The sequence below is a fragment of the Chroicocephalus ridibundus genome, chromosome 10 (assembly GCF_963924245.1).
Source record: "Chroicocephalus ridibundus chromosome 10, bChrRid1.1, whole genome shotgun sequence".
In the NCBI taxonomy this organism is placed as follows: Eukaryota; Metazoa; Chordata; class Aves; order Charadriiformes; family Laridae; genus Chroicocephalus; species Chroicocephalus ridibundus.
The window spans coordinates 14,819,656-14,842,613 of NC_086293.1; the positions used below are offsets into that span (position 1 = coordinate 14,819,656).

The 22,958-nt window shown below is 39.6% G+C and overlaps 1 protein-coding gene across 1 annotated transcript; it reads left to right on the forward strand.

Annotated features, from left to right (window-relative positions):
• Positions 1-315: 315 nt before the first annotated feature.
• Positions 316-22,605, forward strand: TMF1 (TATA element modulatory factor 1). Its single transcript, XM_063347870.1, has 17 exons — positions 316-641; positions 3,598-4,835; positions 9,122-9,225; positions 10,109-10,235; positions 11,245-11,350; positions 11,960-12,102; positions 12,682-12,848; positions 13,010-13,166; positions 13,664-13,756; positions 14,364-14,520; positions 15,290-15,482; positions 15,814-15,883; positions 15,976-16,068; positions 17,135-17,245; positions 17,900-18,046; positions 18,479-18,604; positions 19,475-22,605. Exons 1-17 carry the CDS (start codon positions 500-502, stop codon positions 19,616-19,618), a joined length of 3,318 nt encoding a protein of 1,105 aa, XP_063203940.1. The 5' UTR covers positions 316-499; the 3' UTR covers positions 19,619-22,605.
• Positions 22,606-22,958: the final 353 nt, after the last annotated feature.

The following is a 22,958-nucleotide window of genomic DNA, read 5'->3' on the forward strand; positions in this document are numbered from 1 at the left end:
AACCGTGTTTTAACTTCCCCTGTTCAGCCTCCCACTTCAACTGAGGTGGGGACACTTCAGCTTTTAACACCTTTTAATAATTTTTAACACCTTTGGAAGCATCGAGAAGGCCCCACGTAGGCCGTGGGACTTTAAACAGCGAGTTGAGGCGTTGGGGTTTAGAAGAGTGGGAAGTAAAGTTGTCTTTTTAGCACCTAATGGGGAGGAACTGTCACAACAGCCAGGACCGCCCCTCCGCCATGATGGGCCCGAGGCGGGCCGGCCCCTTCGCCATGACGGTCCTCGCCCCGCCCCCTCGTGACGTGTCAGGGGGACGGCGCGCGGCTGCGCGCGGGGCTGTTTGCGACGTGGAGCCGCGCGCCGCGCATACGCGGGGCCGCCCCTCCCCGCCGCGCGGAGCCGAGCCCCAGGCCGCGGCAGCCGGGCCCCGCGCTCTGAGGGCGGGTCGCCCCCCGCCCGCCTCTCCGCTGCTGGGCCAGGGCGTGGGGCAGCGCGGAGGATGAGCTGGTTCAACGCCTCGCAGCTCTCCAGCTTCGCCAAGCAGGCGCTGTCGCAGGCCCAGAAGTCCATCGACCGGGTGCTGGACATCCAGGCCGAGGAGAGCCCCTGGCCCGACGCCGTCATCCCCGACTACGGCGACGGTAAGCGCGGGCGGGCGGCCCTGGCCGTGCCCCCAGCCCCCCGTGTGGGCCGGGCCGGGCCGCCTCACCTCACGGCCTGCTGAGGGCGGCGCCTTCCCCTCACCCGCCTCCTCCGCCCCCCTCCCCTGTCTCCCCCGTAACCCGGGCCGGGGGGTTGCGCCTGTGGGGGTCTAACCGGGCCCTCCTGCCCAAAGCCCGTTCTGCAGCGCCTGTGGTGTTTCTCGTGCCCCGCTTCCAGGTGAGGGAGGCACAATAGTGGCAAAAAGCTGAGGAAGCCTCAGCAGCACAAGCGATACCTGGTTTTTGTCAGTAGTGTCGTGCTTTGGGCAGCTCCATGCTTCATACCCGTATTTCTTAAGGCATTATTTTTTTTGCTGAGGGACTAATAGGTGATAAAAACCTTTTTGTTAATAAAAAAGAGGAGATTACGTTCTTTGTATGCATGGATTCACCTTTTGGCAGGAAGAGCAGAGTACAAGCTGAAAGTCTGGTCCACATAAACCAAGTAAAGTTTCCACTTTGTGGCGTTAAGTTCATGATCCTGCAGCATCTGTTGAAAGGAATGTGTTGGTGGAAAAAATGTCACAGTTTGGTTATGAGGAAGTATCTCCTTGGTACGTGTGCTAGTGCAGAACCTGAAAGAATGATTACTCCTAAATTGCTGTTTGGAAGTGAAAGAGCAAAAAGGAGCTGTCTCGTTAGAAACTTTTTTTCCCCATAAGTAATAGCTTAAATATAAGAATGAATGAAGAAAAGGGTGGGAAACTAAGTCATCCAGAATTGGTGTCCTTATTGCAACTGTATCTAGAAGAAATGCACGTCTTTGATGAGGTTATTTCCAGGTATACCCACAGCAGAGTTAGATTTCTGAAAACTAACAAATGAAAATATTTTCTGGGTTGGCCGCTTAGCAAAGCGTATGGTCAGTTTGGCATGTCTTTGTCCCTTTGTGGGAGCAAGGGCTCAGCAGTCACATAGTCCAGTGTCATCTTAAATTACAGGAATTGTTTATAGAAGGCTGTGTCGTGCATAAGTTTCTTAAAACTTTAAACTTGTCCAAACCTTTTTTAAATTTAACTTATATCTTAGAATTTATAGTAGTTCTGTCATTCATAAGGAAAGCAGCAAAGATCAGCCTGCATCTGTTTTTCAGGGAAAACATATTTGTTCATAAAAGAAGTAAAAATATTTTCTGAATGTTACAGTTCATTTACAGGGCTTTTTCCGAAGCTATTGAATCATGGACAAGGTAGTAATAAATCAGATGTTTGTAGTATTTTTGGTAATGATGGCAACAGTTATCTGAATTTGAGATCTTTAGGCCAATAGCTATCAACAGTTTCTGAAAGTGGTAGTCTGCTTTAAGTATTATAACTTGGCATTTTTTAATAGATGCTACTGTATAAAGTGAGCTTGTTTTTAAGTAGCCTGAAATCGTTACATTACCCAGATTATGTTCATAGGTACAAAATCAATTTTTGGACTTGGGATGCTACTGAAATTTGATGCTGAAATTCTTATTATCCTTGCTGTTTAGAAGTCCTGGAAAACCCGCAAGAAATACAATAATAAAAACTGTTGATGTTGGTTTAGGGCAGCTTCAGAACTAATCATTGTCATGGTTTAACTCCCTCCGCTCGCTTACTCCTCTCTGCCCTTTGGGATGGGGAGGAGAATTGGGGGGAAGTTAAAATGCTTGGGTTGAGATAAAGACAGTTTAATAGGACAGCAAAGGAAGAAAAGATAATTATTATAATAAAAGAATATACAACATGAGTGATGCACAGTGCAGTTGCTCCCTGCCTGTTGACCAATGCCCAGACTATCCCCAGCAGTGATCCTGGATCCTTCCCCTCGGCCAACCACCATGTATTTGCTGAGCATTACGTCTATGGTATGGAATATTTCTTTGGCCAGTTTGTCCTGTCTGTGCTCTCTCTCAGCTTCTATGGGAAGCTGAAAAAGTCCTTGACTGATTAGTAACAACTAAAAACATTAGTGTGTTATCAACATTATTCTCATCCTAAATCCAAGATGTAGTACTATACCAGCTGCTAGCAAGAGAATTAACTCTAGCCCAGCTGAAACCAGGACAGTAGTTGTCCACAGGAGAAGAAAACTGTCATCTTAGCTGGGCTGCTGACAGTGTGTATTGTCAGCTTCTTGCTGTTGCTTGGTGTGTGAGGGGAAAAACACGAAGCCTGTCACAAACTGAAAGGGCAAGAAGCCTTCTTACAGTGTAAATTCCACAAATGTTTAAAGCTTTTTCCTCTGTTTTCTGTGTGGTGTGTGAAGTATTTGTGTGCTACTGGCAGATAACTTTTAAGACCTATTAATTGTTTCCTCCTTTTGTAATCTATATAATTCTACACTATTAAACTATAGTTTTTCAGACTGTTTTGCCTAGCCTCCTCTCACTATAGGAAGCAGGAGCCCACATTCCCTTTTGCAAGGGAACCCTTGGCAAAGGAAATGCTTGCTTTTTGTGGTCAAATACGCTCCAGGCTTGCCCTTATAGCTTTCAGAATGCTGTGTGGGCTTGTTTCCTCTTCCCAGACACTTCTCTCCGTCTTCTTTCTGAAATTCTCACTCTTGGATTTACTGTTGCATTTGTGTATGGTTTCTTTCTGCCTTTGCTTAAGTTCCTGTTTAACAGGGAGGGAGTGAGTTGGTTACATTCAGGTACTCCTGCTTTCTAGAGGTGTCTGTGTCTACCTTAAGTCTTAAAATTACTTTGTGTCTCCCTTAAGCTTCTTTTGCTTTGTCTAAAAATTGGTTCCAGGCTTTGTAAGGAAGTAGTAACAAAAATAATGCTGTTTGTGATCACGTATAATATTCACTTTATGTTATATGATATTGAAAATATTTTTTCTGAATTGTTGCATCTAAAAAGACAAATACTGAAAAATAATACATTTTAAGAGTTCTTGACCTATTTCTTTTTTTATTGTTTTAGGAACAAATTCCCTCATAAGCGGAGGATGGGATACGTCTTCCTGGGGCTTAAGTTCGAATACAGAACCACAGAATCAGCCAATATCACCAACAGCAATCACTAAGCCAGTGAGGAGGACGGTAGTAGATGAATCTGAGAACTTCTTCAGTGCCTTTCTCTCTCCGACAGATGTTCAGAGTATACAGAAAAATCCAGTCGTGTCCAAACCTCCAGCCAAATCACAGCGACCCAAAGAGGAGGTGAAAAGCACTTTAAAGGAGTCTCAACACCCCAGTCAGCTGGAAGTACCAGTGACAGAGGCAGAAGTGAAGGATTCCTCTGTAGCTGGCCTGGTGGACTTGAAAAACCTCGATGTTCCCAAGGAGAAATTAGAAGAGAAATCTGTACTTAAATCTAATGCCAAGCATGAAGAAAGCACAAATGAAGTTACTGACAAAAAGGTGTCTGCTCTAAATCTGGAAGTACCTGAAGATGCTCTTAATGAAAAGTCCGGTGTAGGAGGGGGTGTAACGGGAGGTGCATCAGAGACTACTTCACAGCCTCTTCATGCAGGCACAAAAGATGTGGGTTTGGAAACTAAGGAGCGAAAGACTGAGGACAGGCAAAGCAATACACCGTCACCTCCAGTTAGCACTTTCTCCTCCGGGACATCTACAACTAGTGATATTGAAGTTCTGGACCATGAAAGTGTAATAAGTGAGAGCTCAGTAAGTTCAAGACAAGAAGCCGCAGATTCAAAATCCAGTCTTCATCTAATGCAAACATCATTTCAGCTTTTATCTGCATCTGCCTGTGCAGATTATAATCGTTTAGATGACTTTCAAAAAATGACCGAGAGCTGCTGCTCCTCTGATGCTTTTGAAAGAATTGATTCATTTAGTGTACAGTCTTTAGATAGTAGAAGTGTAAGCGAAATAAATTCAGATGATGAGTTATCAGGCAGAGCTTCTGCTTCAGCGTCTGTTGCTGTCAGTCCTTCTGTGCCAAAGACAGAAATGGTTGATGCCCCGAAAAATAAATCTGAAAACTTGAATGACACTCCTGTTTTACATGCTGAGGAAGCTGAGATGGAAGAGAGTGGGAGAAGCGCGACCCCTGTTAATTCTGAGCAGCCAGATGTTTTGGTTGCCACTGTGCAAACTGTTGAAGAGCAGATTGTGGAAGAGCAGACTGAGCCGCAGCAGGATGCTGTTGAAAAATTGTTAGAAGAGGACACTGAAAAGCAAGAGCTTAAAAAGGTAACATGTAAAATATGTTTTGCAAATGCACCCTTTTTTTCAAACAAATGAAACTCCTATCATCTCCTTATGTAGATATCAGCGTCACCTTATTTGAATTAATTAATTGATGCTGAACTACCTTACCTTGTAGAAAACTCGTTGATATTCTGCAGTGGAATAATACTGGTGAAATTTCTGATGAAATAGAATCATAGAAGTGTTGAGGTTGGAAGGGACCTTTAAGATCATCGAGTCCAACCTTTAGCCTACCCTGACAAGAGCCACTTCTAAACCATGTCCCTAAGGGCCCCATCTACCCTTTTTTTAAACACCTCCAGGGATGGTGAATCCACCACCTCCCTGGGCAGCCTATTCCAATGTTTAATAACCCTTTCAGTGAAAAAATGTCTCCTAATATCTAATCTAAACCTCCCCTGACGTAACTTGAACCCGTTTCCCCTCGTCCTATCACTTGTCACCAGGGAGAAGAGGTCAGCCCCCATCTCTCTACAACCTCCTTTCAGGTAGTTGTAGAGGGTGATAAGGTCTCCCCTCAGCCTCCTCTTCTCCAGGCTAAACAACCCCAGCTCCCTCAGTCGTTCTTCATAAGGTTTGTCCTCCAGGCCCCTCACCAGCTTTGTAGCCCTTCTCTGGACACGCTCCAACACCTCAATGTCCCTCTTGTAGCGAGGGGCCCAAAACTGAACGCAGTACTCGAGGTGGGGCCTCACCAGTGCCGAGTACAGGGGGATGATCACTTCCCTAGTCCGGCTCACCACACTATTCCTGATACAGGCTAGGATGCTGTTGGCCTTCTTGGCCACCTGGGCACACTGCTGGCTCATATTCAGCCGGCTGTCAACCAACACTCCCAAGTCCTTTTCTGTCGAGCTGCTTTCAAGCCACTCTGCCCCAATCCTGTAGCGCTGCATGGGGTTGTTGTGTCCGAAGTGCAGGACCCGGCATTTGGCCTTGTTGAACCTCATACCATTGATCTCAGCCCATCGGTCCAGCCTGTCCAGATCCCTCTGCAGAGCCAACCTACCCTCAAGCAGATCAACACGCCCGCCCAGTTTAGTGTCATCTGCGAACTTACTGAGGGTGCATTCAATCCCTTCATCCAGATCATTGATAAAGATATTAAAGAGAACCGGCCCCAGCACCGAACCCTGGGGGACACCGCTTGTGACTGGACACCAACTGGATTTAACTCCATTTACCACCACTCTCTGGGCACGGCCATCCAGCCAGTTTTTTACCCAGCGAAGAGTACACCTGTCCAGGCCATGAGCAGCCAGTTTCTCCAGGAGAATGCTGTGGGAAACAGTGTCAAAAGCTTTGCAAAAATCCAAGTAGATAACATCCACAGCTTTTCCCTCATCCACTAAGTGGGTCACCTTATCATAGAAGGATATTAGGTTTGATAGGCATGACCTGCCCTTCACAAACCCATGCTGACTGGGCCTGATCACCCTGTTCTCCTGCATGTGCCGTGTAATGGCACTGAGGAGGATCTGTTCCATGACCTTCCCAGGCACCGAGGTCAGACTGACTGGCCTGTAGTTCCCCGGATCCTCCTTCCGGCCCTTCTTGTGGATGGGTGTCACATTTGCTAACCTCCAGTCAGCTGGGACCTCCCCGGTTGTCCAGGACTGCTCATAAATGATACCAAGTGGCCTGGCGAGCACCTCCGCCAGCTCTTTCAATACCCTTGGGTGGATCCCATCCGGCCCCATAGATTTGTGCACCTCCAGGTGCTGAAGCAGGTCCCTCACCATTTCCCTTTGGATTAGAGGGGCTTCATTCTGCTCCCCATCCCTGTCTTCCAGTTCAGGGGTCTGGGTGCTCAGGGAACAACTGGTCCTACTGCTGAAGACTGAGGCAAAGACTTCATTAAGTACCTCAGCCTTTTCCTCATCCTTGGTCACTATGTTGCCGGCCCTATCTACTAGAGGACAGAGATAATCCTTAGTCCTCTTCCTATTGCTAATATATTTATAGAAGCTTTTTTTGTTGTCCTTGACAACAGAAGCCAGGTTTAGCTCCAGCTGGGCTTTGACCCTCCTGATTTTTTCCCTACATAGCTTAACTACCTCTTTGTAGTCGTCTTGAGTGGCCTGCCCTTCCTTCCAGAGGCCATAGATCCTCTTTTTTTCCCTAAGTTGCAACACTAGCTCCCTGTTTAGCCAGGCCGGCCTTTTTCCCCGACGGCTTGTCTTCTGGCACATGGGGACAGCCTGCTCCTGCGCCTTTAAGACTTCCTTCTTGAAAATCATCCAGGCTTCCTGGGCTCCTTTGCCCTGGAAGACTGCCTCCCAGGGGACTTTGTCAACCAGGCTCCTGAAAAGCCCAAAGTCCGCCCTCCGGAAGTCCAAGGTAGCAGTTCTGCTGACCCCTCTCCTTGCTTCTCGCAGAATTGAAAACTCTATCATTTCATGGTCACTGTTCCCAAGACAGCCTCCAACCTTCACATTCCCCTCAAGACCTTCCCTATTTACAAACAACAGATCCAGCAGGGCACCTTCCCTAGTTGGCTCTCTCACTAGCTGTGTCAGGAAGTTATCCCCAGCACATTCCAGGAACCTTCTAGACTGTTCCCTCCCTGCTGTATTGTATTCCCAGCAGATGTCTGGCAAATTGAAGTCCCCCACGAGGACAAGAGCTCGCGATCTTGAGACTTCTCCCAGCAATAGCTTCAGGTTGCACCTAATCCACCTAGTTATTATTGTGAATTGTGAGTAGTGCTAGCAAACAGGAAGCCTTGATAGGTTAAATGTGTTATTTTAATTCTCTGTTGTAATTTTTTTTTTCTGTGAAAGGTGAAGGAGATTCCTAAGTGTTTTAATTAGAATTATGAAACTACAAGCCTTTAGTGTTTCAGCAATAATCAAGATAATATTTTGCAAGCGTATTTTCCACAGACTTAGAAACCCTCAAAACTTGATTACATTCCAGGAGCATTATGCATGTTCTTTGAGGATAGCAGTAGTTACTGTAAATGAGGGCTTTTTACTAGATAAATTAATGGGGTTTACTTAGCAGAAGTAATATTTACTTTTAAAAAGAAGGTACGCTAGGCTTTTTAATGAAGACAAGCATAGTTATGAATAGTGAATAGATTAAAAGAAATTTGTATGGCTAGTTTAGATGAATAGAATGACTAGAAATATGGCAAAGTAGGATACTCAAGTGTGTGGAAGGCTAAACTGTAGCTATGAAGCCATGTGTTTTGTCCAGTTCCACCAATGTATAGTGCGCACTATCTTTTTCCATTTCCTTTGTCACCTTCCTGTCTGTCTATCCTTGTTTTTAATTTCTGAGCTCCTTTGAGGTGTGTTCTGTTTCTTTGCGTTTTGCTTTGCTCATAGTCTGTGTGCCTAGTATGTGACATAAATGGGCCCTACTCATGGCCTTGCCCTGTAGGCATGTTTGCAACACTGATGCTGTTTCTAACAGTAATAAGGGAAAAGCAGTTGCTTATGGGAATTCATAAGACCCCAATGTAATCTGTGTTGTAAGGAAAACATTTTTTTGTGTGAAGCATAGAGAATGTCAGTGTACATTTCTTAAGGAACTCCAAAGCCATGGACTGTCATCCATAAGTTTTCCTAACTTAAATGGTTATACATTATAATGGACCATGGCAAATTTTGTCTTTCATTGGCCATATTGATCTACACTTACAGAATATGTTTCATTTGTTTATATTTCTATATTTGCATGTATGTTTGTGTTCATTCTCTATATTTAGCTTTCTAAAATCTGGTATTAAAAATTATTTTGATGGTGTGACCTGAGATCTCTTGACCCTCCCTGAAAGCTTTCTTCCCTAATCTGATGCTGTTTTGCTGCTTTGTGCTAATATTTCACAGAAGAGACCTTCCAGTGTAAATTATTCTGTGATTCTGTAAAGAGTGGTAGAAGGAGCACTGGGAGTCTTAATGGTTAATGTTAGCTATAGTTTTATAGGTTATCAGCTCTGTTTTAAAACTTAATTTATAATTAAATATATTTTATTTCATGATTTTATTAGGGAATTTAGCTGAGCCACATGTGCTTACTTAGTAGGATTTCTACATCTGTAGAAAACAGGTGTCTTGTGTTTAAATGTTGCGTAGTTCTAAATTAATGTGGCAGAAATGTGGTAATCTTCACTGGCTTTTACCTCAAATTCCTAAAAACATTGACAAGTTTAGCTTTAAATAGTGTTGGGAGGGAATGGTTTGGGGGAAAGGGGAAGCCTGACCCTCTTGTGTTTTAATTGTCCCATTCATCTGATCTTTATCTTTAAAAACATCGTCCAGATGATTGATTCATTAACTGAGAAACTGGAGAAGAGGGAAATACAGTTACTAAGTACTAGTAAAGAAAAGGCGCGCCTGGAAGAAGCTTATGATAACCTAAAAGAGTAAGTATGAAAAGATACACAATACTGGGTGTAACTGTAACTTTGCTGTGATACAATCAGTAGACAATATTGTAAAACAAGTAGCTTTATAACCAGAACAAAGGTTGCAAGGGATGTGCACTGTTTGGGAAAGGTGGAAATAATGATTGCATGTACTGTGATGGTCTTTTTTAAAAGACGTTACTTCTTGGGGCCAAAGTCTCTTTTGGGAAGAGGTTGGTGAAAGATTCTTCAGTGAGTAAGCAGTAGGAATAACGAACAGATGTGTAGAGTCAGACTTGGTTATTAATAAAGACCTTTGTTATAAGACTGGATTCAGCTATTAAGGGAGACTGACTTTTCTGATACAGATGGATGAACTTGATTTACTAAGTAATTTACTGCCTAAAATTGAGGCAGTGAAAGTGTGGTGGAAGGGCTGGTTGTAGGGAAAAACCTGAATTCCTTATTTAATTTATTTAAAAGGAAAAAAAAATGAAAAGTTTGATTTACCAGTTTACTAATCAAATATCAAGTTTAAAAATTTACAGATAAATATGTAATGACTAAGTTGATCTTAACTTACTATATAATGACTTACTTGATCTTAATACATTTAATCATTTGCCCTGTATATGATACAGGCTATGGTTAATCAGAAAGAACTTGTTTAAGGGGCAAAACATTTAAGGTAAATCAAGCATTTCATTGTTTTCATGGGTAAATTACTAAATTAATAAAGATCTTTGATTAGTATTTCTAATATGGATGTGTTTTTTGACTCTGGTTAATGTGCGTAAAATAAAAAAAACACATTTTAAAAGCATTTAAGACAGCCTATCTCAGACTGCTTGGAATGTCGCATAACCATGCAACTGTTCTGAAATGTTAATTTTAAATGTAGTGAAATGTTTAGAATGAAAGAAGAGAGCAGTAGTCTTTCATCTCTTAAAGAAGAGTTTGCTCAGCGAATTGCGGATGCTGAAAAGAAGCTTCAGCTAGCCTGCAAGGAAAGAGATGCAGCTAAAAAGGTAATTTGGCTTTTTAGTGAAATTAATGTTTATTATTTTAGAACAAAATTGTATTTCTTGAGGTAGATTAATTAAAAAAATTAAGCTAGGGAAAGCTAGATGACCTTTAAAGGTCTCTTCCAACCCAATGCATTCTATGATTCTAAAAGCACAAGAGTAACACGTCTATCTCATGGTATTAGTAACTAGCATAAGTTGATTCTAGCCTCTGAGGCTGCTTGTTATTTCCTTGTGTTGACACATGTTATTCTTGCAGCTGTGTTGTCAACCGAGTTAGGGAACTTATTTAAGTTAAAGTTAGTCTGATTTTGGGGAGAAAAAGGTTTAACATCTGCTTTCATTTCCCTTGTACCCGTATATGCATTTGCATTGGTGTGAGAGAGAAGAATGGCCTGGGGGTGTGGGGAAGTGACCAAGAATGGGAATGGCTTCTTTAGAGGATTAACTGGTGGGCAAACTAGGGACTGAAGACTGATTCATTTGGAATAGGCACAGAAGTCTGAAGCAACGGAGTTTATGGAGTTTTAAATGTTCTTGACCTCGTATCACAGCATTACATTTCTCTAGCTTATTGCTAGTCTCCAAAAAGTAAATTCAAATCTGTAACTGGAAAAAAAAAAATTTCACAGTTGTTTTGTCATTGTATATGTCACTGTGTTGCCACAGTAGTAAGCTGGAATAGAAAAAATATTTGGTACCTGTGTGTGAATATAACAGTTTGGTTTTAATATATTGCAAAAGTTTAAAGTATAGAAAGTGAAATGGAAGAAGGAGTTGGAACAAGTTATACAGAGAATTTATGGAGTCTCAATCCTTAGAAGTTTTTAAAACTTGATGGAATCAGATTTGATCAAATAATCCCCAGAGTTCTCTTCCAATCTAAATTGTTTTTGGAGGAAAGACTTTCGAGAGGAAGTGGAGAACAAAAAGGTGATCAGTGTAACTTATATTTATGCATAAATGCAAAGTATTTTAATAAGTGGTCTTAAGCATTTATCCTATTATTTAGGAAGTAAAGACTGTTAAAGAAGAATTGGCTACTAGACTTAATACTAATGAAACTGCCGAATTACTGAAAGAAAAAGAAGAGCAAATCAAAGGATTACTGGAGGAAGGTGAGAATTAAAAAAGAAAAATCAATAGTAAAAATTTGTAGAATAATTTGAAATGTACTGCCTTCACATATGAGCATTCTTTGTGAGAGGGGGTGGGGGGGAAACCCTTATTTGAAACATGTTAGATGTTTCTGAACATTTAAACCACCTAGTTAACAGCAAAGAGCAACAGGAACGATCAGTCGAATAGAGGTGGCTGGGGGGGTACTTTCTGCAGCGTGCGTTAAAGGTCCTGTGAGATAAAACCAGCATGCAGTATAACAATCCATGTTCCATTCAGCAGAAATCTAAGTAGGGCATCTTTCAAGGCATTTCTACAGTGTCTCCCTTACTGCTTTTTAATTTTGAAAGTAAAATATAGTTACTAAATGAGCAGGCCATTTTGATTTTTTTCCTATCCTATGTCACTATAGCTTATTATATCAGGGTTGTCTCAGGATAAGGTAGACTTAAATCTTAAGAACTTGCATGAAAAAATATAAAAGTAAGTATTTCAATATATATTTGCTTATTATTTTCACGGGACTGAAGAGCAGGGGGAGATGTAAATAGAAACAGTTCATAGAATAATAGCAATATGCACTAGCTTTGTGTTAATTTTTTTCCCAGGAGAAAAGCTTTCCAAACAGCAGCTGCACAATTCCAACATTATTAAGAAATTAAGAGCCAAGGAGAAAGAGAGAGAAAATATTAACACAAAACAGAACAAAAAGATTAAGGAATTGGAAGAGGAGTTGCAGCATTTGAAACAGGTGAGACGTAAAAAATTTTTTTTTTTTAAATAAAAATAAATATTAGCTGCAGAGTAGCCTTTTGGCGAGGCTCTAGATAGACAGATTTTTTCTTTTCCGAGAGACTTTTCTATTTCATACTATTGGAATGCTGTGATGTAATTTCTGGGTGTATTCTCAGAACACTTTACAGCTGTGGTCAGGTATCTCTCCAGCTGCTTGTTTGCACTTGCACTGCTGGTTTTCAGGTGGGCTGACCAAATTCTGTTCACTAAATTTCAGTTGGAAAACCTGTATCAGCAGAATTTGGGCAGGTTTTTTTTTTTTTTTGTTCAGTTAGCGATTGAATCAAGACCTTAGAGGCAACAGACACAGTATGAGGACGCATATGAAACTGTGGTGAAGAGCCCCCTGTTTTGGGGAAGACCAGGGAACAAAACCTTTCTCTTTTGGTGAAGTGTTAGATTGGTTTAGTAATTTTGTGTAAATTCATCCTGAATTGGTTGTCCCAGTTGTCGTTGTTCTCAGATGGCTTTGTCTACCCCACGTGCTGCGATTAGTCTCAGATTAGTCTCACGCTTCTTGTTTGCACTCTAATAGGTGCTCGATGGCAAGGAAGACCTTGAAAAGCAGCATCGAGACAGCATTAAACAACTGAACAGTGTTGTGGAGCGACAAGAAAAGGATCTGGCTAAATTTCAGGCAGAAGTGGAAGACCTTGAAGAACGGAACAGAAGTGTCCAGGCAGCACTTGACAGTGCATACAAGTAAGCAGATATTTGCATGCCTGTCTTCAACCATACATTCAGCTTCTGTGTCTATTTCTTGTGTGATGCTTGTGAAATGCTAATATGTAAGAAAGTTATTCATGGTCACTGTTGGCATTGTATAAACTGGAAGTGCATTGCTTTCCCCGGTCCTTCCCCAGGGAACTTGCGGATCTTCATAAAGCAAATGCTACAAAGGACAGTGAGGCACAAGAAGCAGCCCTAAGTCGGGAAATGAAGGCAAAGGAAGAGCTTGGGTTAGCTCTGGAGAAAGCCCAGGATGAAGCGCGGCAGCAACAAGAAGCTTTGGCAATTCAGGTGGGTCTTAAATGCAGTGAATACATTTTTTTTCATTGAACAAATGAAAGTACTTGGATGGTGTATGCATCTGACATAATGAACCAGATGTAATATAAGGTGGAACTTATTTTTGCGTACTTAGCAAATAACCAGTGGATTTCTTTCCTGTGAACTTATTCAGCCTTTAGTGGTAGTTGTGCTAAGCTTTAAAATATTATTTTTATTTAAAAATACTTTTAACTTTACTTGTCTAAACTAAGTGACTTTGACAGGCTCTATGTTAAGTTTGTAGTGGTCTTACCGTGATGCAGAGTTCAAGAAATGTAATTGGACAAAATTTTTAGTGATAGATAAATGAGCATAACTATTTGTGTGCATGCAAAACTTAAGCCTTTAACTTATAAATAGACATACCCTGTCTAACAGTGTTTTAAAATGGTGTAGGACTGTAGCAATGAATAGTTGGTACTATAACTTTTGGCAAGGGATTAGTGATGATGTCTTTTTTTATTTAGGTGGCAGACCTGAGGCTAGCGCTACAACGTGCAGAACAGCAGGCAGCAAGAAAAGAAGACTATTTACGTCAAGAAATCGGTGAACTACAACAGGTACTATAGCAAACAGATGCTGACAGCTTGTATCTGCAAAGAGGGCTTCTAAAAGCTAAAAATGAAACACTAGTGTGACACTGATAACCTGAAAAAGAGGCTTTCATTACCTGCAGTATTTGTCCGGTGTAGAACAACAATAAAAATCTTAATGGAAATGGGTTTTTTAATCACATATTGAAAACAAAATCATAATTTTTATGATGCCTTTTAAATGTAATGCTATCTTCCGAGTATAAGACAAAATACAGCCATTAAGTAGTAGGCCTCTAAACTTGCTAGCAAATACATTTTACTCTTTAGGTGCTTCTTAACAACATTTGTTATTAAGGGCCTTGTTCTTAAGGTCCAGAAAATAGATAGATTGTTGCCAAAATGTTTCAAGTGATGTCCAGAGGTCTCTTGAGATGCAGATTTCTGGGCTGTTGCTCTATCATTTATCTAAAAATTTTAGGCCTCTGTCTTGAAATTTCATACTTTATTGTGAGTCTCAACATATAAATTTTAGAATATAAAGCAACTGCTACATGTTTAGCTGAATTCTGTATAAATCTTTTAATCCCTCATATGACTTTAAGGCTTAGTTACATTTAATTTGTGGTTTCAGAGACTCCAAGAAGCAGAGAGCCGGAACCAAGAACTAAGTCAAAGCGTTACGTCTGCTACACGGCCACTTCTCCGGCAGATAGAAAATCTGCAAGCCACACTAGGAGCTCAGACCTCTGCGTGGGAAAAATTGGAAAAGAACCTTTCTGACAGACTTGGTAAGATGTTTTTAGCTTTTACTGAACAATGAGGTTCTTGATGAGGACACAATATGGCTGAAAGTAAATGAAAAGGGCTTGACACTTGCCCAAAGCGTAGGCGGTAGGTCAGGAGAGATGAGCACAAAATGCATTTCTGTAAGGAAATGGTCTGTGGGATATTCTGACAAGGTTCTCGGACAGGTAATTCAGTGATTCTCTTTAAAACACGGTGTAACATAAGATCGTAGGACAGAGGTGTTAAGATGTACATGTCCTTACAGCATCTAAAGGAAGGATGGACACTGAGACATTGGAAGACCACCGGTATTTTCAGTTGTCGAGCCTGTTGCTTAGATTCTGTGTTGTAAAGGTTTGAATCATTTACTTACCTAACTGCATGGGTAATGACACATGTATTTGTTGATACAGCAGTAATATATTATTTTAAATGAAAAATGCATAAAATGGACAAAGGTGGACCCAGAGAAATTGCTTCTTTTCTGGAAGCAATCTGTAGTGGTATATTGCTGTGTTCTGAAAGAGTATGATGTCTCCTTATTCTGCATTGTTCTTCTAACTGTATGGTGGAAAATATGTAATTTCCTTCACAACAGAAAACAGTTCTGGGTTTGGTTTTCTTTTTTTGTTGTTGTTGTTTGTTTGAAAAAGAAACATTAGTTTACTCTAAAAAATCTTAAATTCCGTTTTGATGCTTAAATAATTGGCCCACGTTATAGATGTTTGATCAAAAAGGTTAAATTCCATGTTTTTCTTTACCTAATATTAGGTGAGTCTCAAACTCTTCTAGCAGCCGCTGCTGAGAGAGAACGGGCTGCTACAGAAGAACTTCTTTCTAATAAAATTCAGATGTCTTCTACTGAGTCTCAGAACAGTCTTTTAAGGCAAGAAAATACGCGCCTTCAGGCTCAGCTAGAAGTGGAGAGAAACAAATTGAAGAAAATGGAAGATGAAAACAGTAGGTGAGTTGCATTTTTGGTTAACAGCATCTCTTTAAAATTGTAGTGAATTGGAGTAAGCTGTCTCTGACATAACCATCTGCAGCAGATCTGTTTGCAAGTCAAAAGACTTGATTCTTTTGAGTGTTAATACAATTATGAAAATGTTGTCAGCTATTGATTAAGTTGCCCAGCTTGTTAAGGATATCTTGTTTCATGCTGAAGATTGAAGCATGTTACTTTCATAATGGTTTAAAGCCTTGAAGCTATGTTTGTTTTAAAACTGTATCAATATAAAGTAAACACAGAATACTTATTTACTGACTTTCTCTACCTCTTTCTTTCCTCTGTGTAGGTATGAGGTTGAACTAGAAGGGCTCAAAGATGAGTATGCAAAAACCTTGGAAGATGCAAAGAAAGAAAAGGTATTGCCTACTTCAGCTTTAATCTATGTTATTGTTGAAGTCTGTTGTTGAAGAGCTAACAGGAGGTTAACAACCTGTATTTATTTTTGTAGACGCTGCTAGCTACTCAGTTGGAAATGGAGAAGATGAAAGTTGAACAGGAAAGAAAGAAAGCAGTTTTCATGCAAGAAGCAGCAAAGGAGAAGGTACTAAAAGCTAATGTTCAATCTTACTGATACTATCATTATTCAAGGAGATATCTAGAGCCTGAAACTGTTGAAAGCAGCAAAGCGGACTTAGAGCAGTACAGTATATGCTGTCAGCCTAGGCATTAGCGACTTGGCTTTCTCTTTATTGTGGCTGCCTTTTATTTCCAGTGAAGTAAGGGCTTGTGTTATACTCACTGAAATGAGTCTTGAGTAATAGTCCATTTAACCTGAGAAGAGACCAAATATATAGATAATGATTGTTTTAATCTTCTGATTTTTTGAACGCGCTTGGATTCTTTTTCTTCTGAAGCTACTTGTTTTCTTTGCTTAGGCTACTAGCATTGCTTCCATTGAATTCCTGTTTTGCGTTTCCAGCTTAAGTCACAAGTCAGAACAGTCCTCAATAGTCACTAATTTTGTTACTGCTAATTAGCAATTGATACTCAAGTAAAACTGTTTCTATTACTGGTTTCTTACCATCTCCAGTTCTAAAATCTAAGTGCTTTATCCTTCAGAGGCTAGCATACTTTCAGATGCTGTCTGTAAAAAGAGGTCAGTCTGTTCAGAAGGTATATCAGTAAGGTATTAGCGTGTGAGAAATCTCAGAATTTAATTCATACACTTTATTTAAAGAAAAAAAAAAAGAAAAAAATAGTATTAGCATGCATTCTAAAAAGAGACATACTTCTGGGTTTAGGATATTCTTCCTGTAATACATTTGGGCATACAAAACTGCCTCTTAATCTCCTTTGGCTACTTGAAAAGAAATTCTTTTGGTGTAATTTAAAGCTTCTGTCTTCGTTTCCTGAAAAGTCTGAGAACTTGAACATAGGCTGTAAGTGTTAGTAGTGCAGTAATTCTTTATTGAAGTTTTATATGTTCTAGGAATGGGGGAAGGGGAAAGGTTATCGGTCGCGTTGTGTTCTGTAGTTGTTGGTGGAAAAGGGCAGTCTGTTCTTTACAGAATCTGTCTCTCACTATCTTATAAAGTTTTTTCTTTATCTAATTGGTGATGGTGTGGTGGGCTTTTTTGTTTGTGTGGGGTTTTTTTGTTTTTTTTAAGGATCGGAAGTCATTTACAGTTGAAACTGTTTCAAGTACTCCAACTATGTCACGCTCTAGTTCCATAAGTGGAGTTGACATGGCAGGTCTTCAGACATCTTTCCTCTCACAGGTATCATATATCAGTTATATTGGCTTTTTTTTTTTTTAACAGACTGCTTTCTTTCCTCTTCTAGAAGCTTTATTAATGTGGAAAATGACTCTTCAAGAGTATATTGGCCTTAGACATTTCTGCATAGGAATTACCTTGTTTAAAACCTGCTTACAAGATGTCTATGATGGTAAAACATCTGTGAAAGTGTGAAACTTCTATTGCAGAATAATATTTATGTGTATTGGTACTGAGTTCACACGTCTAATTTCATCTAGAAGAATTCAATAACACTAGTAGGAGTCAAGTAAATTGATTTATTTTTACTAGCAATCCTGGTTCAGGGCACAGCCCTGCTCCCTAGGCAGTATCATTGACTGTTGTGGTCTGTGTGAAGTCTACTGCTTCTGCTGCTTTCCTGTGTATATGGTTATTAATGCCCAAGTTAAATGACAGTTGTACAGGTGATATGAGAACTTGCCAGTAAGGAGCTATATCAAATTGTACCTATTCACTATACGCTTTTGTTTTAAAAACAAATTTTAAGCATTGAAATGCTTGCCTAGTAACAGTGTAATTTTAAATGTTAAATGATGTAGTACTTCAGGAGAGGGAAGATTCCAAAGGGTGCGCATTTTTGTCCAATTTTAAGCTTCTCTAACCTTTTGTTTGTAGGATGATCCTCATGATCACTCATTTGGGCCAATTGCTACTAGTGGGAGCAATCTTTATGATGCTATAAGGATGGGAGCAGGTTCAAGTATAATTGAAAACCTTCAGTCACAGCTAAAACTAAGAGAAGGAGAGATTTCACATCTACAGGTACTTTAGTTACTCTTACATAACCAAATACAGCATTTGTATGTGTAAATACTAATGCAATCAATATTATATTGTTGGTTTTATATTCAAAAAGTTGGTCCCTCTCCTCACAGCAGAGTGCATTCACTTTTCCGCTTTCATGACAACTCTGTTCACCTGAATAGCTGCTGGAGGTATGCGTAGGAATGAGTAAGAGAAGGATTTGTTGCTTCCTTTTTTTGTTTTGGCAATGACCTATCCAGAGCACTTAACTTGTCTATCTGAAAAAGAAAAAAATATCAAACCACTGATCAGATTGAGAAGAAAGTAAGAGTGCTTCTGGGGTGTGCTATTTCATAGTCTGGTTTAAGAAGCAGCCTTAATTACCATATCAAAATATTTTTATACGGTAAATTCTTGCCTCCCCCTAATTGTTCGAAGTGTTTACCGCAGCTGGAAATTGGAAACCTTGAGAAAACTCGATCAATAATGGCAGAAGAACTGGTTAAATTAACAAATCAAAATGATGAACTTGAAGAAAAAGTGAAGGAAATACCAAAATTACGTGCACAGTTAAAGGTAAGTGTATTTCTGTTATAAATCTGATGTAAAATCAACAGATTTGGGTTTTTTTTAGGAATACCCCTACATTCAAATCCATCCCTAATCATAAATAACTGAAGAGCCTTTTTTTTTTTTTTTTTTTTTTTTTTTTACGTAGTAGAATCTGAAAATGCCTACTCCATGGCTAGGTAGTCACTTCAAAATGCAGTTGTTAGAAATGCGTGCGGTGCATAAGGTGGCGTGCTAAGTCAGGGAGAGAACAACTTCTTTGTTTCTCTCATTTAAGATACTTATCTGGAAGTAGCCTTTGTAGTAAAGGGGGGGTTTTGATAAATAGTGGGGATTTATGAGAGTTTGATGCAGAAGCTGAATGAGTGTGCCGTAGTGATACAGGTACTAGGACAAATATTTTAATCCTCTGAATGTTTAAGAACTTAAGTAGAAATATTGCAAATAGCTTTGGAATAATTTTGGAAATGATCTTTGTTCTGTAAATACAGGATGTTAAATTTTCTGATGAAGCATTTCACAAACTGTGGTTGTTCCTGTAGTAAAACTTAGTGCAGTTTGCCAGCTGTTTTTAATGCTTATAGGAGCTGAACTTCAAGGTGCTTCAGTATGTCCTCTGAAGCCAGCACTAATTCTTTGTAGTCAAGGATCTTTGTCTTTGGAGTATCCTCCTTTTATACGTAGAGTACAAATCTAACCATATTCAGAGAATCAAAGCATAAAGTATTTTTGAAGAGTTTACTATGTGCGTCATTGTGAAGTAGTTTGATAAAATAACACTACACTTATTTTTCCTAATAGTGTAAAACACTATCTTACCAGCAACTTTTTTTTATGTTGAAAAACAGTCAAATAACAAACTACATGTCCTTGCAGGATTTGGATCAAAGGTACAATACAATTCTTCAGATGTATGGAGAGAAAGCAGAGGAAGCTGAAGAACTCCGACTAGATCTCGAAGATGTGAAAAACATGTACAAAACTCAGATTGATGAACTTTTAAAACAAAGGCAAAACTAATTCCTGATGGAACTCCTAACATTATATTATAACAGATTGTAAAGATAATTGTTTATGTAAATGCTGAATTTAAATGTCTTGTAAAAAAAACCCAAACCTGTACTATAGAAAATGTGACTATATAATAGAGTTCATATGTTGACAAAAAAATCAATGCTTTAAGTGTCTTGTACTGTCTGCAGTTAAATTATTTGTGCAATATTTAAAATATTTTTCAGTCATCCCTTTATTTAAGATTTTGCTAAACGGATCATTTTACTTGTCAACAGTAGCAGAAATGATGATTGTTACCTCATGAGACAGCACTGGAAGGCATGAGTTTTACTAAAGCAGCCCTTGATTCATAAACTCTGTATACTTATGAAAATTACATTAGAAGTCTTTCTTAAGTATTCTTAATATGATTGTTTCTCTAAAATCTCATCAGTTAATTTTTAATAACACAATAGCAGTGGCTTGCTGTCTGAAGCATAATTGGTGGATGTTTTTATGACAGGAAAATCTCGTATTTGTACTCACAACATCTGAACATGTTAGGATGATAATTCTCTATTCTTAGACAAATCAGATTAGTCTGACTATTTTACACTAAGCCCTCTAAAGCAGAGTGTGGGACTCGGATGAGACTTTAAATTACAGCTTCATCTTGTATATTGCTTGTGTTGTCTCATGAGCTGTCTAGAGATGGTAGCTCTGCTTGTAATTCTAAATGTGTTTAACATTTAACACCAGAAATCTGAACTATTCAATATTTATTTTAGGGCCAGATGCTGATTTTTAACAGTAGTTAAAGCAGTTCAGAAGAATGCAGAATTATTTTTTTTTTTAAATTTATTGCTGCTGCTTTTACGGTTCCTAGTATATAAGTAGCAAGGTTTAGACTTTTTCCATAATTGTACTGTGACTTAATATAGTTTTCAAGCAAATCTCCAGTGGCTGCAAAGTATTTCTCATGTCATTCCTTAAGGCATTGGTCAAATAGCATCCACATGGCATGATGTTGATCTACATTTTTGGTAATGTCAGAGGAAGTGTTTGAATCGGACCCTTGGGAATGCTAAGAATCGGAGGAAGAAGCTTGCATCTTCCTCTCTGCATTCCAGGCAGCAACTATTTTGCTACTTCTCAGAACTGTGGCTGTGATAGGTACTCGTGTGAAATACTCAGCAGTTGAAATTCTTTGCTTATCGTACCATTGCCTCTATTGTAAGAGGTTTCTTGCACATCTGTGCACGTTATCTGTGTTGGAGAACTCTCTTCCTGCTTGTGTATTCAGTGGACTGAGTGAGACAAAGGATGTGAATGATGAGAAGTTGCTTCTGGAGAAAAGCCTCTTGGTAATAGGACTTCTCTACAAGTGTTAGGGATTTTGTTCCTTGTTGGGAGAGCAGTTAGTCACTGAAGTTACACAGGCAAGTTCATGGAAAAGCCTAGTTCAGTTTGAGATTCAGGCACTTATTCTAAGGATTTCAATAAAGCCATAGAGCAAGGACACTAAAATTTGTCTTAACTCCCTGTCTGTCATAGAAATTTTAACTGTTTTAATAAAATAAAAGACTGTTTTGTTTTTTTTTTTTTCATGGGGAGGTTGGAAGGAACTACCCTCTTACTGTCTTAGTTTCAGTTTTGGAAACCAGGGTGAAACCATTTTTCTCCTAAAAAACTCAACACTTTGCCTTCGTATTGAAGCATGGATAGTTGCTCTAAGTTTAAAAGCAAAAGAAAACAAATCCACACAAAAAAAACCCAAAAGCACATTCAGTATAAAACCCGTTGTTGGAACTTACTAATTTGCTGCGTATTAGAATTATGATGTGCAAATGTTAGAGTTCAGGCTTTTCTTAAAAAAAAGGAAACAACTTTTTATGATGGTCAAAGATTAGTAATTCTATTAAGTTTTTTTTCTACTACAGCGAATCAATAAATTGCTGATTTTTCACCATTTTTTTTACAGTCTTGGCAGACAAATGGAGCACTTTTTTTTTTTTTTTTTTTTTAATTAATCCTTTGAGCTTTTATTTGGAACCTATTGCTGCCAGTGCTTTTGAAAGTACCATTTCCTGTGTGAGTGGATACTCCTTAAGGGCTGATACAGGTGCCACTCAGACTATCTTTGGTTTTCAGGAAGAGCTTAGGTAAATGGGAAATTTTAACATGCAGTCAGCATTAACTGTTTTAGGTATAAAAGCATTTGTCAGAGTATTAGATTTTTAAATTTTACAGAAGTAGATGTAAATATTTGTATTGACTGTTTTTGGATTCTTTATTCCCATTTAGTGCAACCTTTACTATCCCATGAGAATCAGATGGCCTACTGTGTCTTAATCATCAAAGCCTTAGGAAACAAAGTGGCTCTTGAAGGTAACATAGACTTTAAAGTGTTCTGTTTTGATCATCTGGTATAAATCTTGTATTCTTGTTTTAAAGAAACGTTAATGTCTGCTTGGACACCTTAACTTCATTGCTATTACTGAGATTACCTAGAAAAGTAACATGCAGAACGAAAGGGCTTAGGTCAGAATACTAATATTCCTTATGAAAGCAACTAATTTATACCTCATTTTCACTGCATATGCAAGTATGAAGAAACGCTGTTTAAAGGTTTACGTGAAGCTTAGAGGAGGGTATTTTCTAGTCTGCGGCAAGGCCTCCTGTAATGCCGGTGGGTCTGGATGAGGTGCAGCCTGCGCTCGTACCCGCTTCTCTGGGGGTTGTGTTGCATCCTTTACCAACACAGGAGATGGTGGCGTTCAAAATCCTATGTGTCCACACCTGAGAGAGAAGGTTAGCACTGTTCATTTTTTGTCCTGCTACAAGTTTGTTGCAGTTTATGTACCTGTGTTTTACTAAGGGCTATAAAGATCCTGAATACAAAACAAAAATGGATTATCACATGGTGAAATTGGAACCCTTGGTTTTCTGGTTGTAAAATGTGTATAAACTGTAAAAAGCATGGGGTCCGGGTAAAATAAAATTTTGTGCTAAGAGTGTGCTCTGGTTCTCTTTGAGAAAAGGCTTAAAAATAGTTGGTGGGTGAGTGGGTATGTCTGAACCCGGTGGTATGAAAGGAAAATACTGCTGAAGTTAGAATATACCAAATGTAGTTTGAAGTTAGAGTTACAAATGCCAGTGGGTTTAGGTGACAGAGGCTGGTTTATTTATAAACACACCGCAGTAATGGGATTAAAGGTGATGTGAAATTCAGACTTATTTCCTTTATTCAAGTACAAGGGCTGGTTGACGTGGTGTCAGCGCCCCTCCCGCGGCTCTCCCGGCCGTCTGTCACCTGTCAAGGAGGGGAGAAGGGCTCTTCCCTGCGGGGGAAGGACCAAAGGAGCCG